General features: G+C 44.5%; 1 protein-coding gene across 2 annotated transcripts in view; it reads left to right on the top strand.

The window, feature by feature from the left end:
* The window catches only part of LOC137437512 (epidermal growth factor receptor-like), a 559201-nt gene that overhangs the window by 256804 nt on the left and 286589 nt on the right, over positions 1–15808 (top strand). For both annotated transcript variants that reach the window (XM_068131899.2, XM_068131898.2), the window contains exon 2: positions 804–955. In XM_068131899.2, the coding sequence (XP_067988000.1) occupies positions 804–955 (152 nt within the window). The remainder of the gene's footprint in view (positions 1–803; positions 956–15808) is intronic.

The raw sequence follows: 15808 nt of genomic DNA, 5'->3' as shown, positions 1-15808 counted from the left end.
TTTGTGCACCTTTTTACACAGTGGAGTGATGGTGGATTTTCAAGCAGATGGAAGATGACCGAGGGCAACTGATAGGGTGAAAAGTGCAGAGGATGGGCACGAGCAGCAGAGCAGGGTTTTTGGGGACATGTGAGCCGATGCCCTCTCAGTCCTTTTCAGGAAGAAATGACGGAGTCCAGGAGCAGTTGGGTACGACAGGGAAGGGTGGGTACCGAGAGTGAGTGTTTGGGAACTCAAGATTCGAAAGCAATCACCGACTTCGGCCTTCTCGCATTTGCTACATTAATAATAATAATAATAATAATAATAATAATTCATTTATTTTGTATAGCGCTTTTCCAGAAGCCCAAAGGCGCTTTGACAGAGTGGAAAACATAATGCATAACAATACATGAAAACAACAATTGCAAAAAGACAAGAATCAAGAAAACAAACAGCAGCGATATACGGCATATATATAAGACAAGAATCAAAAGACTCCATTGTCGGGTCAAAAGTGAGGAGTAAGTAAGTTGGGGGAAAAATTAAAGACGAGTTATATTCTGTCTAAGCATCCTCAGTCTTTGTGCTCGTTCTCCTTTCATAGTCTGATTTCGTAAAATCGTTCAATAGGATTTTATCAGCCGAGATGGAGCCAGGTACAAAGTGCTAATTGGTCTTGTAACGACTTTAACCTGGATGCAACTTAAATATGTGATCACAGAAGCAGTCCTTGGCCTGTGTCCAAAGACAATAATATGTCTTTCGTCCGATCTTTGTCTCCGTCAGATGTGTATATAACCCAGGCCTGTGATTTCTTGCAGTGTGCGTTGGAACAGAGAACAGGCTGAGCTTGCTATCGACACCAGAGATGCAGTTCCGGTCACTGCGCCGAGCATACACCGGGTGCCAGCTGGTCCAAGGAAACCTGGAGATTACAAACATGGGTCGGCACCACGATTTGTCTTTCCTCAAGGTATGTTTTGAAACTCGTTTTGCTTTCATTGTGAAATTCCTTTTTCAGATTATGAATCATTACAGCGTCTAACTGACTTAAACGGTAAATTGAACTCCTTATGCAGCGGAACACTAATCTAATCCTTCAGCTACCTGCTTGGCCTCTCCTCATACCCCTGTCCCCACTTTTCCCTAAACACGCACACACACACACACACACACACACACACACACACACACACACACACACACACACACACACACACACACACACACACACCTGGCAATGTGCAAAGATTAATCGAGTTGCTGTTCGGGAAAGTGAAAATTGCAAAGTGCATCACCCAGGCACAGCTCACCCTGATGCCCTCAAGCACATGCACAGCAAACTGTTCAGACCTGAAAATACTCCAATGACTGACAATACTCCAATGACTGACAATACTCCAATGACTGACAATACTCCAATGACTGAAAATACTCCAATGACTGACAATACTCCAATGACTGAAAATACTCCAATGACTGACAATACTCCAATGACTGACAATACTCCAATGACTGACAATACTCCAATGACTGACAATACTCCAATGACTGACAATACTCCAATGACTGACAATACTCCAATGACTGACAATACTCCAATGACTGACAATACTCCAATGACTGACAATACTCCAATGACTGACAATACTCCAATGACTGAAAATACTCCAATGACTGACAATACTCCAATGACTGAAAATACTCCAATGACTGACAATACTCCAATGACTGACAATACTCCAATGACTGACAATACTCCAATGACTGACAATACTCCAATGACTGACAATACTCCAATGACTGACAATACTCCAATGACTGACAATACTCCAATGACTGACAATACTCCAATGACTGACAATACTCCAATGACTGACAATACTCCAATGACTGACAATACTCCAATGACTGACAATACTCCAATGACTGACAATACTCCAATGACTGACAATACTCCAATGACTGACAATACTCCAATGACTGACAATACTCCAATGACTGAAAATACTCCAATGACTGACAATACTCCAATGACTGACAATACTCCAATGACTGAAAATACTCCAATGACTGACAATACTCCAATGACTGAAAATACTCCAATGACTGACAATACTCCAATGACTGACAATACTCCAATGACTGACAATACTCCAATGACTGACAATACTCCAATGACTGACAATACTCCAATGACTGACAATACTCCAATGACTGACAATACTCCAATGACTGAAAATACTCCAATGACTGAAAATACTCCAATGACTGACAATACTCCAATGACTGACAATACTCCAATGACTGACAATACTCCAATGACTGACAATACTCCAATGACTGAAAATACTCCAATGACTGACAATACTCCAATGACTGAAAATACTCCAATGACTGACAATACTCCAATGACTGACAATACTCCAATGACTGACAATACTCCAATGACGGAAAATACTCCAATGACTGACAATACTCCAATGACTGACAATACTCCAATGACTGACAATACTCCAATGACTGACAATACTCCAATGACTGACAATACTCCAATGACTGACAATACTCCAATGACTGACAATACTCCAATGACTGAAAATACTCCAATGACTGACAATACTCCAATGACTGAAAATACTCCAATGACTGACAATACTCCAATGACTGACAATACTCCAATGACTGAAAATACTCCAATGACTGACAATACTCCAATGACTGACAATACTCCAATGACTGACAATACTCCAATGACTGAAAATACTCCAATGACTGACAATACTCCAATGACTGACAATACTCCAATGACTGACAATACTCCAATGACTGACAATACTCCAATGACTGAAAATACTCCAATGACTGACAATACTCCAATGACTGACAATGCTCCAATGACTGACAATGCTCCAATGACTGACAATGCTCCAAGGCCTGACAATGCTCCAATGACTGACAATACTCCAATGACTGACAATGCTCTAATGCCTGACAATGCTCTAAGGCCTGAGAATGCTCTAAGGACTGACAATGCTCCAATGACTGACAATACTCCAATGACTGACAATACTCCAATGACTGACAATGCTCCAAGGCCTGAAAATGCTCTAAGGCCTGAGAATGCTCTAAGGACTGACAATGCTCCAATGACTGACAATACTCCAATGACTGACAATACTCCAATGACTGACAATGCTCCAAGGCCTGACAATGCTCTAAGGCCTGAGAATGCTCTAAGGACTGACAATGCTCTAATGCCTGACAATGCTCTAAGGCCTGAGAATGCTCTAAGGCCTGACAATGCTCCAATGACTGACAATGCTCTAATGCCTGACAATGCTCCAAGGCCTGACAATGCTCCAATGACTGACAATACTCCAATGACTGACAATGCTCTAATGCCTGACAATGCTCTAAGGCCTGAGAATGCTCTAAGGACTGACAATGCTCCAATGACTGACAATACTCCAATGACTGACAATGCTCCAAGGCCTGACAATGCTCCAAGGCCTGACAATGCTCCAATGACTGACAATACTCCAATGACTGACAATGCTCTAATGCCTGACAATGCTCTAATGCCTGACAATGCTCTAAGGCCTGAGAATGCTCTAAGGCCTGACAATGATCCAATGACTGAGAATGCTCCAAGGCCTGACAATGCTCCAATGACTGACAATGCTCTAATGCCTGACAATGCTCTAAGGCCTGACAATGCTCCAATGACTGACAATACTCCAATGACTGACAATGCTCCAAGGCCTGACAATGCTCCAAGGCCTGACAATGCTCCAATGACTGACAATACTCCAATGACTGACAATGCTCTAATGCCTGACAATGCTCTAATGCCTGACAATGCTCTAAGGCCTGAGAATGCTCTAAGGCCTGACAATGCTCCAATGACTGAGAATGCTCCAAGGCCTGACAATGCTCCAATGACTGACAATGCTCTAATGCCTGACAATGCTCCAATGACTGACAATGCTCTAATGCTTGACAATGCTCTAAGGCCTGACAATGCTCTAAGGACTGACAATGCTCTAAGGCCTGACAATGCTCCAAGGACTGACAATGCTCTAAGGCCTGACAATGCTCCAAGGCCTGACAATGCTCTAATGCCTGACAATGCTCTAATGCCTGACAATGCTCCAATGACTGACAATGCTCTAAGGCCTGAGAATGCTCTAAGGCCTGACAATGCTCCAATGACTGAGAATGCTCTAATGCCTGACAATGCTCCAATGACTGACAATGCTCTAAGGCCTGAGAATGCTCTAAGGCCTGACAATGCTCCAATGACTGACAATGCTCTAATGCCTGACAATGCTCTAAGGCCTGAGAATGCTCTAAGGCCTGACAATGCTCCAATGACTGAGAATGCTCCAAGGCCTGACAATGCTCCAATGACTGACAATGCTCTAATGCCTGACAATGCTCCAATGACTGACAATGCTCTAATGCTTGACAATGCTCTAAGGCCTGACAATGCTCTAAGGACTGACAATGCTCTAAGGCCTGACAATGCTCCAAGGACTGACAATGCTCTAAGGCCTGACAATGCTCCAAGGCCTGACAATGCTCTAATGCCTGACAATGCTCTAATGCCTGACAATGCTCCAATGACTGACAATGCTCTAATGGTTGACAATGCTCTAAGGCCTGACAATGCTCTAAGGACTGACAATGCTCTAAGGCCTGACAATGCTCCAAGGACTGACAATGCTCTAAGGCCTGACAATGCTCTAATGCTTGACAATGCTCTAATGCTTGACAATGCTCTAATGCCTGACAATGCTCCAATGACTGACAATGCTCTAATGCTTGACAATGCTCTAAGGCCTGACAATGCTCTAAGGACTGACAATGCTCTAAGGCCTGACAATGCTCCAAGGCCTGACAATGCTCTAATGCCTGACAATGCTCTAAGGCCTGACAATGCTCCAAGGCCTGACAATGCTCCAAGGCCTGACAATGCTCCAAGGCCTGACAATGCTCTAATGCCTGACAATGCTCCAAGGCCTGACAATGCTCCAAGGCCTGACAATGCTCTAATGCCTGACAATGCTCCAAGGCCTGACAATGCTCCAAGGCCTGACAATGCTCCAAGGCCTGACAATGCTCCAAGGCCTGACAATGCTCCAAGGCCTGACAATGCTCCAAGGACTGACAATGCTCCAAGGACTGACAATGCTCCAAGGCCTGACAATGCTCCAAGGCCTGACAATGCTCCAAGGACTGACAATGCTCCAAGGCCTGACAATGCTCCAAAGCCTGACAATGCTCCAAGGCCTGAAAATGCTCCAAGGACTGCAACTGATGGTTGCCATTTTTGCTTCAAATCCAATCCATTTCTTTTGTCTTTTCTGTGTGTGTGACAGCAAATCCACCTCCGGAAACCTGTTCATAGCTATTTAACATTAGCCAACCTATATTTTCACACAATTATCCTGTCTATGTGTATTGCGTGTGTAAGAATGCTAATAACGTCATGCTACATGTGCAAGAACACGACCTCAGTTTCATCACCCAAGTGCCTCATCGTGATGAAACTGAAAGCGTTGTCTAATTCGGAGGTTAATAAGCTCTTCACCTTCCTGAGAGTTTGCTTCTGTATCCAACTTGTCTACTCCATGTGTCCTCCCCTTGCCCTTATTCTTCCACACATCCCTTATTTCTCCAAGTATCCCTCTGTTTTGTCCCTCAACTGTGCTTCCTTTTGTTCTGCTACGTGTTCATCCATTCTATGTTCTCGCTCCTCCACGAGCCTTGACATGGTATCCAACATGACCTTCAACCATCTCATTTCAACCTTGAACACTTCACGAAGCCTCCTTCACAGAATGTCACCCTTATGCAGACTTTGGAATACCCTGCACAGCCTCGCTCACACTTTGGAAGCATCTTTCTTTCCACAACATCTTTCACAGTCTGTAACCTCCACATCCTATGACATTTGGGAACAACTTGAAACCTCTGTAACCCCCTTGGAAACCCCATAACTACCTCTATGCAGCTTTTCAAACACCCTGCAACTTCTCTCATTCTCAACAGCATTATTGGCATCTCCAATACACAGGCAGGTATACACAAAACCACACGGACATCATTGTGGAGGCCATCTATGAGGCATTGCCATGGATATTTCCCTGTTTAATCCTGAATTCTTTGGTCTGTGTGGATTATGCTTTTCTGCTCGAATGCAGGACTAGAGCTATCTTTAAACTTAAAAAAGCGACACTCAGGTAGGAGTCAATGGGGTCACTCTGAACCTCCTTACTGAGTGAAGGGCCATCATGATTTCTGGAGGTTAGGGGACTGAGTCCTATAAAGTTATGATGTATTAAAATACACCCTAGATGGATTCAAGAGCATGTTAAGGTCATACAGTGTACGTACGTAGGACAGCTATGTCCTGATGATTGGCATCACAACCAAAATAAGCCAAACTACTGCGAATACGGGACGAATTACCAGACTCGATGGTGTCATGGTTTGAGGGTCCGCTCCGAGTCTGGGAGGTCGGCAGTTCAAACTCTGGCTGAGTCATACGAAAGACTTAAAAATGGTACGTGCTGCTTCCTTGCTTGATGTTCAGCATTTAAAAGGATTGAGCATTGACAATTCCCATATGTTTGAATATATGGGGGTAGGAGGTTTCTCTTTAGGAGATGCACCGCTGAGTGTGGTGAGAATGGCGGTGCCATTGTTGTGATGTTGCTGGTACCCAGAGTGCCCCGGGAAATGACGGCACTTCCCCCAAGCTCAGTGGCTGTGTTTGTCTCATCGAACAGTCCTGTGTTTTGTCTCGTGTATTTGTCTATATGTCCATGTGTGTGAGATGTTTGTTTGGTAGCTCCAATACGAGCCTTACATATTGTAAAAAATACAAATAAAATACAAAAAAATACAAATTGCTCAATGGAATACTGCTCTCCCCTCTGGGCTGGTGCTCCTGCCTCACACCTAGCTCGGCTACACGCTGTTGAAACCAAAGCTTTCAGAATCATTGGAATCTCCCGTGATGAAGTTAACTCCGAGGGCCTTTCACTCACTCACCGCAGGCAGGTTGGTGGTCTTTCTGTCTTCTACCGACTCCTCTCCGGCCTTGCTCCTCCAGCTTTCTCTGGGCTCTGTCCCCCAAATATTCCTTCAGGTCGCACAAGATCTGCGTGCAACCCTCTTATGGTTAAACTGCCAAAATCAAGACTCTCTGCTCACCTTCACTCCTACACTCCTCTTTTCTCCCGCCTCTGGAACAAACTCCCCCACTCCCTTCAATCCCACTCCTCCCTCCAGATCTTTAAAACAGCTGTTCACCACCATCTCTTATCTTCCCCCATCCAAGACCTTGATCTTTTCTACCCCTGCTAATTCACCCCAGATATATATATATATATTTTTGGGGGAAATTCCAACTTCTTTCCTGGAAGTCCTTGCAGTGTTCATATGTTTTATGCCTCTCCCACCTCCCCCAAAGCCCTCCGCCTCCCACATTTCTCCCATTGTCCCTGCTCTCAAATGTTGTGTTTGTGTCCTTCCCCCTCTCTCCCCATCTTGTCTGCCGCTCCCCTTATTTTTTGTGTTTTTTGTGTCGGTTTGACTTTTTGTGTGATTAATGTTAGCTCTTTCACGAGCCTCGATCTTGTATACAAAAAAAAGAAGAAAAAAAAAGAAGTCCCAGTACGGCATGAAGCAGTGAACGGGATGCAGGACACTTCAGTATAAAACGGGATGATCCCATAAAACAAGGGATGGCTGGTCACTGTGCTCAAATGCGGTGTATCCACAATCACATACATCTTTTGGTGTTTTTGTTGTTGGAGATTGTGCTTGGAATCAGTCATTCCTCACTGCCTTTCTTGTTGGCCCTGAGAACTAGCTTATCTTGTGTAGTCTTCACCATGTCTATTTGAATGGTCTACTACTTGTTTCGCTGATATGGACTTAGACCTCTCGCAATCATATATGGAATTGGAGTTTTCTCTATCTCTACCTTTGTATTGCCCCTTTGTTACTTCTGCCACCAAAGGTGGATGGAGATTATGTTTTCACCCCTGTCTGTCTGTCTGTCTGTTTGTTTGTGAACAAGATATCTCAAAAAGTTGTGGACGTTTTTGGACGAAACCTGGTGGACAGGTTATTTGTGTGAAAAGGAAGAATCTATTCAATTTTGGTGAAGATCCGGATCCGCATCCGGCTAGTAGAATTTTTAAAAGTGATTTCTCACCATTGGGAGATAGGGCCAAAATTGATAGCGGATATGTCAAAAAGTTGTGGATGGATGATTTTGATTAAATGTGATTCTGTATCGTGATTTTCTGGTCTATTCTGGAATACAAAACGTAAACTGTTCACCTGGCGGAGGTATGCTCTCCACTGAGTGCCGCCACAAAAGGTGGATGGAGGTTATGTTTTCACCCCTGTTTGTTTGTGAACAACATATCTCAAAACGTTGTGGACGGATTCGGACGAAATTTGGCAGAGATGTAGCATATGTAACAAGGTCGAAATGATTAGATTTTAGTGAAGATCCGTTTTCTGGAATTTTTGTCATTCTGCACCATTGGGAGTTGGGCCAAAGACGATACGTAGCAGGATATCTCAAAAAGTTGTGGACGGATTCGGACGAAATTTGGCAGAGATGTAGCGTATGTAACAAGGTCGAAATGATTAGATTTTAGTGAAGATCTGGATCCGGCTCCTGGAATTTTTGTGATTCTGCACCATTGGGAGTTGGGCCAAAGACGATATGTAGCAGGATATCTCAAAACGTTGTGGACGGATTCGGACGAAATTTGGCAGAGATGTAGCGTATGTGACAAGGTCGAAATGATTAGATTTTAGTGAAGATCCGGATCCGGCTCCTGGAATTTTTGTGATTCTGCATCATTGGGAGTTGGGCCAAAGACGATACGTAGCAGGATATCTCAAAAAGTTGTGGACGGATGATTTTGATTAAATATGATTCTGTATTGTGATTTTCTGGGATACAAGACGTGAACTGTTCACCTGGCAGAGGTATGCTCTCCACTGAGTGCCGTTCCAGTTACTGCTGTGAATCCTTATTTCATCTGTTCCTTTCTCCTGCATTCTTACCCCGCACGCATAGTGCAATGCCCCCCCCCCCCCCCATGAACTCCCTCTTCCCTCTCTAAGTCACTTAGGCTGTCCATGAGGCACAACCGAACAAACAGACTTTCACAAATAGGGTTATAGATAGACAAGCATGCCTTCTCCGCCTTAATAAGCAAATTCATGGAAAGTATGATGTCATAGCCAAGGAATGCAGTGAGATCTTGTTCTCAATCTTCCTGATCAACAACCACCATTTTGGCTTCCCTCCTGCAACTGCACTTTGAACATGCTGCTTCTATTGTCTGAGAGCAAAAGGGTCACACACTGACAGAGGTCCGTAGGGCCACAGTTGGACACAAGAAAGGGAATGAAGGAACAGGAAAAGAGGAAAAGAGGAGTGAAGAAACACAATTGGTAAGGTTTTCAAAATGTATTTTTAGGGATGCTAATGAGCACGTGGAAAGGAGGAGGGGTAATGTGTAAGGATTAAGACTACTGATCATGCGGCCTAGCCAAGGCCTAGACAAACGTTGATACAACAGAGCCATATGTAAGTATGTTCATGAAGATATGGGAACTGATTCAAGATGCAATTGACATTACCGTGAACAAAAAATAGTGAGAGAAGTCATATCTGGTGCAATTTTGAACACCGCTCCCTTCCTATGCCATCTCCAGACGCTGAATGACGTCATCACCGGGCACCGAAGGGGGCCCGGCAATGACCGCGCTGAAAGGGAGTACTCGGTTTTCACTCCAGTTGTTTTCTTGTTTGTTCAGGCGATATCTCAGCCATCCTTTGAGCTAGGAAGCTGAAATTTCATCACAATAGTGAGCACGTTTTTTGGCAAAAATGGTATTTTTTTTTGATTCATCAATTAATTGATTAGTTACGTAATTATTATCGATGAATTAAGTACTTATTTATTTCCTTTATCATCTTTTGCAATATCTCAGGCACCTTTTGAGTTAGGAACCTGATATTTGGACATGACAATGCCCAAGTGATTTGGCTGTAAAGGGTATTTCTGGTTTATTGATTAATCAATGAATCGATTAATTATTTTATTATTTGATTAATGGCTTAATTGATTGATTTTAAAAAAAGTTACAGATTCGGATGAAACGGTGGTGGTTTTGTTATGCTATTAGCCAATTGATTAAGAAATTATCTTACGATCATCGTTTATTGATTTTAATTACTCAATCAATCAATTTGTACACTTCTCCCTCCCAATACCATCTCTATGTGCTGCACGCCTAAGGCACCCCGGCATTGCTGCGCTGGAGGATGTTATTTATTTATTTGGCATGGGGGTGGTGTACTTTGAATGTATCTGTACTTGTTCTTACCTTTCAAACAAGATTTCATTTAGCTGGGAAAACTGCATCCACTCGCAAATAGTTTTTTTTGATCGGTAATGACAAAATTAAAGTTGTGAATCATTATGCATGCGTAGTTTGTACTTTTACGACAATGGTTCTTTTATTTTAACAAGGCCATTTCGAAACAAATACCTCAAGCAAAAAGAGCACAGCTTTCTTTGTTAGAGAAAGCACGCAGACTGAATCATCCTCTTGAAGTCCGGTGTGAGCTTTGCGTACGAATAGTGATGCCAATTTTCTTATATGGTTGCGAGGTTTGGGTTTGTCTCAATACCACCATGTTGAAATTTCCATCACAAGTTTTCAAACAAATATTACACCTCAATAAAACCACTGCTAGCTGTATGGTACTTGGGGAAACGGGAGGTTACCCTAAATGAGACTTTTTTGACAGGAGAATGATAAATTTCTGGTTGCGAATTGTAAGTGGCAAGTAGAACAAATTTTCTGTTATGTTTAAATGAGCAAAGTATCTTCATGAAAGTGAAATATTTGAGTCTAAATGGATATCGTTTGTGAAAAGTATTGTTGATTACTGTAGTTATTCCAATACATGGTATGATTTCTCTATTTTTATATTTTTTATTTTTTTATTTTTTTTGTATACAAGATCGTGGCTCGTGAAAGAGCGAACATTAATCACACAGAACGACAAACAGACACATAAAACAAATAACATCGGGAGCGGTAGACAAGATGGGGAGAGAGGGGGAAGGACACAAACACAACATTTGAGAGCAGGGACCGAGAGACATGGAGACATCGAGAGAAATGTGGGAGGGAGAGGGCTTTGGGGGGTAGGCATGGGAAGGAGGGGGGGGGGGGGGTGGGAGAGGTATAAAACATATGGACACTGCCAGGACTTCCAGGAAAGAAGTTGGAATTTCAAACAAGGTGGATCTGGGGTGAATTAGTGGGGGTAGAAAAGATCAAGGTTTTGGATGGGGGAAGATAAGAGATGGTGGTGAACAGCTGTTTTAAAGACCTGGAGGGAGGAGTGTGATTGAAGTGAGTGTGGGAGTTTGTTCCAGAGGCGGGAGAAAAGAGGAATGAAAGAGTGAAGGTGAGCAGAGAGCCGAGATTTCGGCAGTTTTACCATCAGAGGGTGGCTGGCAGATCTTGTGCGACCTGTAGGAATATTTGGGGGACAGAGCACATAGAGAGCTGGGGGAGCAAGGCCGGAGAGGAGTCGGTAGAAGACAGAAAGACCACCTACCTGCCTGCGGTGAGTGAGTGAAAGGCCCTCAGAGATAGCTTCATCGCGGGAGATTCCAATGATTCTGAAAGCTTTGGATTCAACAGCGTGAAGCCGAGCCAGGTGTGAGGCAGGAGCACCAGCCCATAGGGGAGAACAGTATTCCATTGAGCTGCGGATGAAAGCCTTGCATGTGGTGAGGAGCTCAAGTGTGCCTAGGAAGGACTTCGCACGACGGAGGATGCCCAGTCGGCGACTGGCTTTGGAGGCCAGCTTGGAAATGTGGTTTTCCCAAGAAAGATCATGGCAGATAGTGAGACCCAAAAGCTTGAGCGACAGAACTTCTTGGAGAGGATTGTTGAGAAAGTAGATGGGAGGGTTGTCCAGTCGATCTTTTCGGAGAGACATAGTAAGAGTGTGAGATTTGTCAGGATTGAAAGACATGTTCCACTTGTTTGACCAGTCTGTGATTTTGTCCAGGTCTTCAGAGAGTGAGGAGGCTGCAGACTGCCGATCTGAGGGAAGAGGAATGGAGCGGCAGAGAGTGGAGTCATCAGCAAAGAGATAGAGAGGATTTTCCAGAGAGTCGGAGAGATCATTGATAAAGACCAGAAAAAGCACAGGGCCCAGCACACTGCCTTGGGGAACTCCAGCCTGAACAGGAAGGGGAGATGAGAGAAATCCATTCAGGGCCACACGTTGACTACGACCAGAGAGGAAGTCCGCAAGCCATGCATGGATATTTCCATGGATACCATAGGAGGAGAGTTTGGTGAGCAGAGCTGGGTGCCAGACCGTATCGAAGGCACGTGATATGTCAAGGGAGACAGCTCTGATTTCCTGTTTGGCATTGAGGACCTCCATCCATTGTTGAGACAGCAGAAGCAGCATGTCCAGAGTAGAGTGACCTGGTCTGAAACCAAATTGATGATCAGAGATCAAGCCATTGGAGAAGAGGAAAGATTTCATATCCGAAGCAATGATGGATTCCATGACTTTGCTGATAATTGGGAGCAGGCTGATTGGTCTATAGTTGCAAGGATCTGTTTTTGCACCTTTTTGTGTAAAGCGGTAATGTTTGCTGATTTCCAGGATGCTGGCAGATGACCTTGAGCAAAAGATAGGGTGAAAAGAACAGAGAGAGGGTGAGATAGAGTGGCAGAGTAGGATTTTAGGACCCGTGGGCTGATGCCGTCTGGTCCAGTTGCAGAATCAGAGTCGTGGTTTGACAAAAACTCCTCCACCTTGTCAGGAGAGAAGGACACAGAGTCCAGGAGCAGTTGGGTTCGACTGGGAAAGGTGGGAACAGAGAGAGATGGGTTTGGGACTAAGGATTTTGAGGCAAACACAGAGTTGAGGCATTCGGCTTTGTCACATGCGATGTCAACTGTGTGGCCATTTGAGGTAAGGGAGGGGATGGAGGGGGAACAAACACCAGAAACGGATTTGACCAGACGCCACCAGGATTTGGAGGAAGGAGACAGGTTTGAGAGTTCATTCTTGAGTGAGGAGAGATAGTGCTTCCTGGCACTCCTGAGGGTAGACACACACTTGTTCCGAGCTTGGTGGAAGGAACTGAGATTTCCTTCAGTTGGATTAGCCTTCCAAGAGGCAAAGGCAAGTTGTTTCAGGGCAACTGCCTCACCACAAGATTCAGTGTACCATGGACGGGAGGAAGGGTAAGACAACTGAAGGCGAGATGGGATAAATCTGTGCATGAGAGAGATCAGTTTGCTTTGGAAGAATTCCCAGGAAGAATTGATGTCAGAGGCAGTGGAGATGGGAGACCAATCCAGACGATTGATGGCTGCTTGAAGACCATCCCAGTCGGCTTGAGTGAAATGCCAGACTCGTCGACGCTGAGGAGGCTCTCTGAGAATGGCCAGAGAGATGTCCACTTTGACAAGCACATGATCAGAAGAACCGATTGGAGCAGAAGAAGAGCAGCAGACATTAGCAGGGAAGTTTGTCATAACCAAGTCTAGAAGAGAAGATACTCCATTGGCTGAGATCCGGGTCGGGAAATTGACAGATTGTGTCAATCCCAGTGAGTCACAGAAGTCCTTTGCTGAGGTGCCATGACTGGTGAGAGAGGAACCCACACCCAACCAGGTGGCATGATGACAGTTGAAGTCACCACATATGAGGAAGAGAGAGTTGGGATGAGTGGATAGAAGTTGGTCCATGTTGTCAGACAGTGAAATGTAGATGGAGTCATCACTGTTTGGGGGACGGTACAGAACACATATGAACAAAAGGTGGGAGCGGAGAGGAAGCCATAGCCAGAGGTACTCCTGGGGGTGAGGAGGAGAGAGGGCAGTGCAAGGAGAGTGAGGAAGAGAGTTTTTGATAAAGATAGCCACCCCACCACCAGGCCGAGGCGCAGGTCTATCATACCGGAGGAGGGAGTAACCAGGAAGAGATATTAAGGAATCAGAGACATCTTGAAGGAGGAAAGTCTCTGTTAAGCAGATCAAGTCTGGATTGTCAGAAGCAACCTGTATCGAGAGATCAGTCAGGTTTGAGCGAAGGCCCCGGATGTTTGAGGTCCATACCGTTAATGAAGAGAGAGGGGGAGCATCGGGTACAGGACAGGGGAGGGGAGGAGTAGGGTAAGATGAAGGATGAGAGGGGGAGGTAGGGAGAGCAGTTGATAGTGTGTCAGAGATTGCAGAAGAGTTCCAAGAAAGGGAAGGATGAGGAGGATGAAAGGTTTGATGGTGAAGGGATGAGGCACAGTGAGGGGTTGTTTGAGGGGGGGGCAGAGGAAAGTAGAAGGTTGGGGGGGGGGGGGTGGAGGTATGAGATAGAAGGGAGACGAAGTGGGGAGGAGGCAGCTTTGAGGAGGGGGGAGGAGGGAGAATTGGAGAGGAATGGTATGGGGGGAGATTTGAATGGGAGGGGTTGGGGGGGAGTTTTGAAGGGGAGAAGTGAGGGGGGAGTTTAGGAGGGGATGGGAAAGGGGGGAGTTTAGGAGGGAAGGGGCAAGGGGGAAGTTTAGAAGTGGAGGGGCAAGGGGGGAGTTTAGGAGTGTATGGGCGAGGGGGGGGGGGGGATTTGGAGGGGAGTGGCAAGGGGGGAGTTTAGGAGGGGAAGGGCAAGGGGGGAGTTCAGGAGTGGAGGGGCAAGGGGGGGGATTTGGAGGGGAGGGGCAAGGGGGGAGTTTAGGAGGGGAAGGGCAAGGGGGGAGTTCAGGAGTGGAGGTGCAAGGGGGGAGTTTAAGAGTGGAGGGGCAAGGGGGGAGTTTAGGAGTGTAGGTGCAAGGGGGGGGATTTGGATGGGAGGGGCAAGAGGGGAGTTTAGAAAGTGGATGATTAATGAAAGACGAACATTGAAAACAAATTGGGTTTGTTGTGATTTTCAAGTTAGCAATCCGATTCAGAACGATGGAGGAGGGATGGAATGAATGTTAATTTAGACCATGTAGTGAGGGAGACGTATAAGATATTGAATTTCTTTTTTTTGAAGTGGAATGAGTTGGAGAGGAAATTGAGAAAAGCCTTTTAAATCGGAAGAAAAACAGCGTGTTGTAAAATACCACTGAGTAAAACACTGAAGGGGAAAGGTTAAACATATTTAAATAATATTTAAACAGAACCTTGAACAATCTTATATGCACAAAATACCAACGGGGGGAGAGCCGAGAGGGACCACCACGAGTCACGTGAACAGGGCAAACGGTGGATGGCAAGGAGATAATGGGGGCGGGGCGAACAGCACACCTGGACAGAAAATACAGGATGAGACAACATGTTTGAGGAGGGGGGAGGGGTGAAATAAATGTTTTTGGTTTTTGGAAAATATTTATTTTCCAAATGTTATTTGTTGTTGTTTGTTGTTTGTTATTTGTTATTTGTTATTTGTCATTATGTTTGTCATGTTATTTTGTCATGTTATTTTGTCATATCAAATGACATATCATTTGACATAACATAAAATTTGACATATTTGACATATTTGACATAACATAACAAATTGACAAACAATTTGACAAACAAAACATTGACAAACAAAAACAATTTGACAAATTTGACATAACATAACATTTGATATGACATAAAATATCATATCATTTTGTCATGTTATTTGTCATGTTATTTGTCAAATGTTATTTGTTTTCCAAATAAGAAAATGTTATTTGGAAAATAAATGTTTTTTTTTTTT

Source organism: Myxine glutinosa, chromosome 12 (genome assembly GCF_964187855.1).
Source record: "Myxine glutinosa chromosome 12, kmMyxGlut1.1, whole genome shotgun sequence".
NCBI lineage: Eukaryota > Metazoa > Chordata > Myxini > Myxiniformes > Myxinidae > Myxine > Myxine glutinosa.
This window is presented reverse-complemented; position numbering and strand designations above follow the sequence as displayed.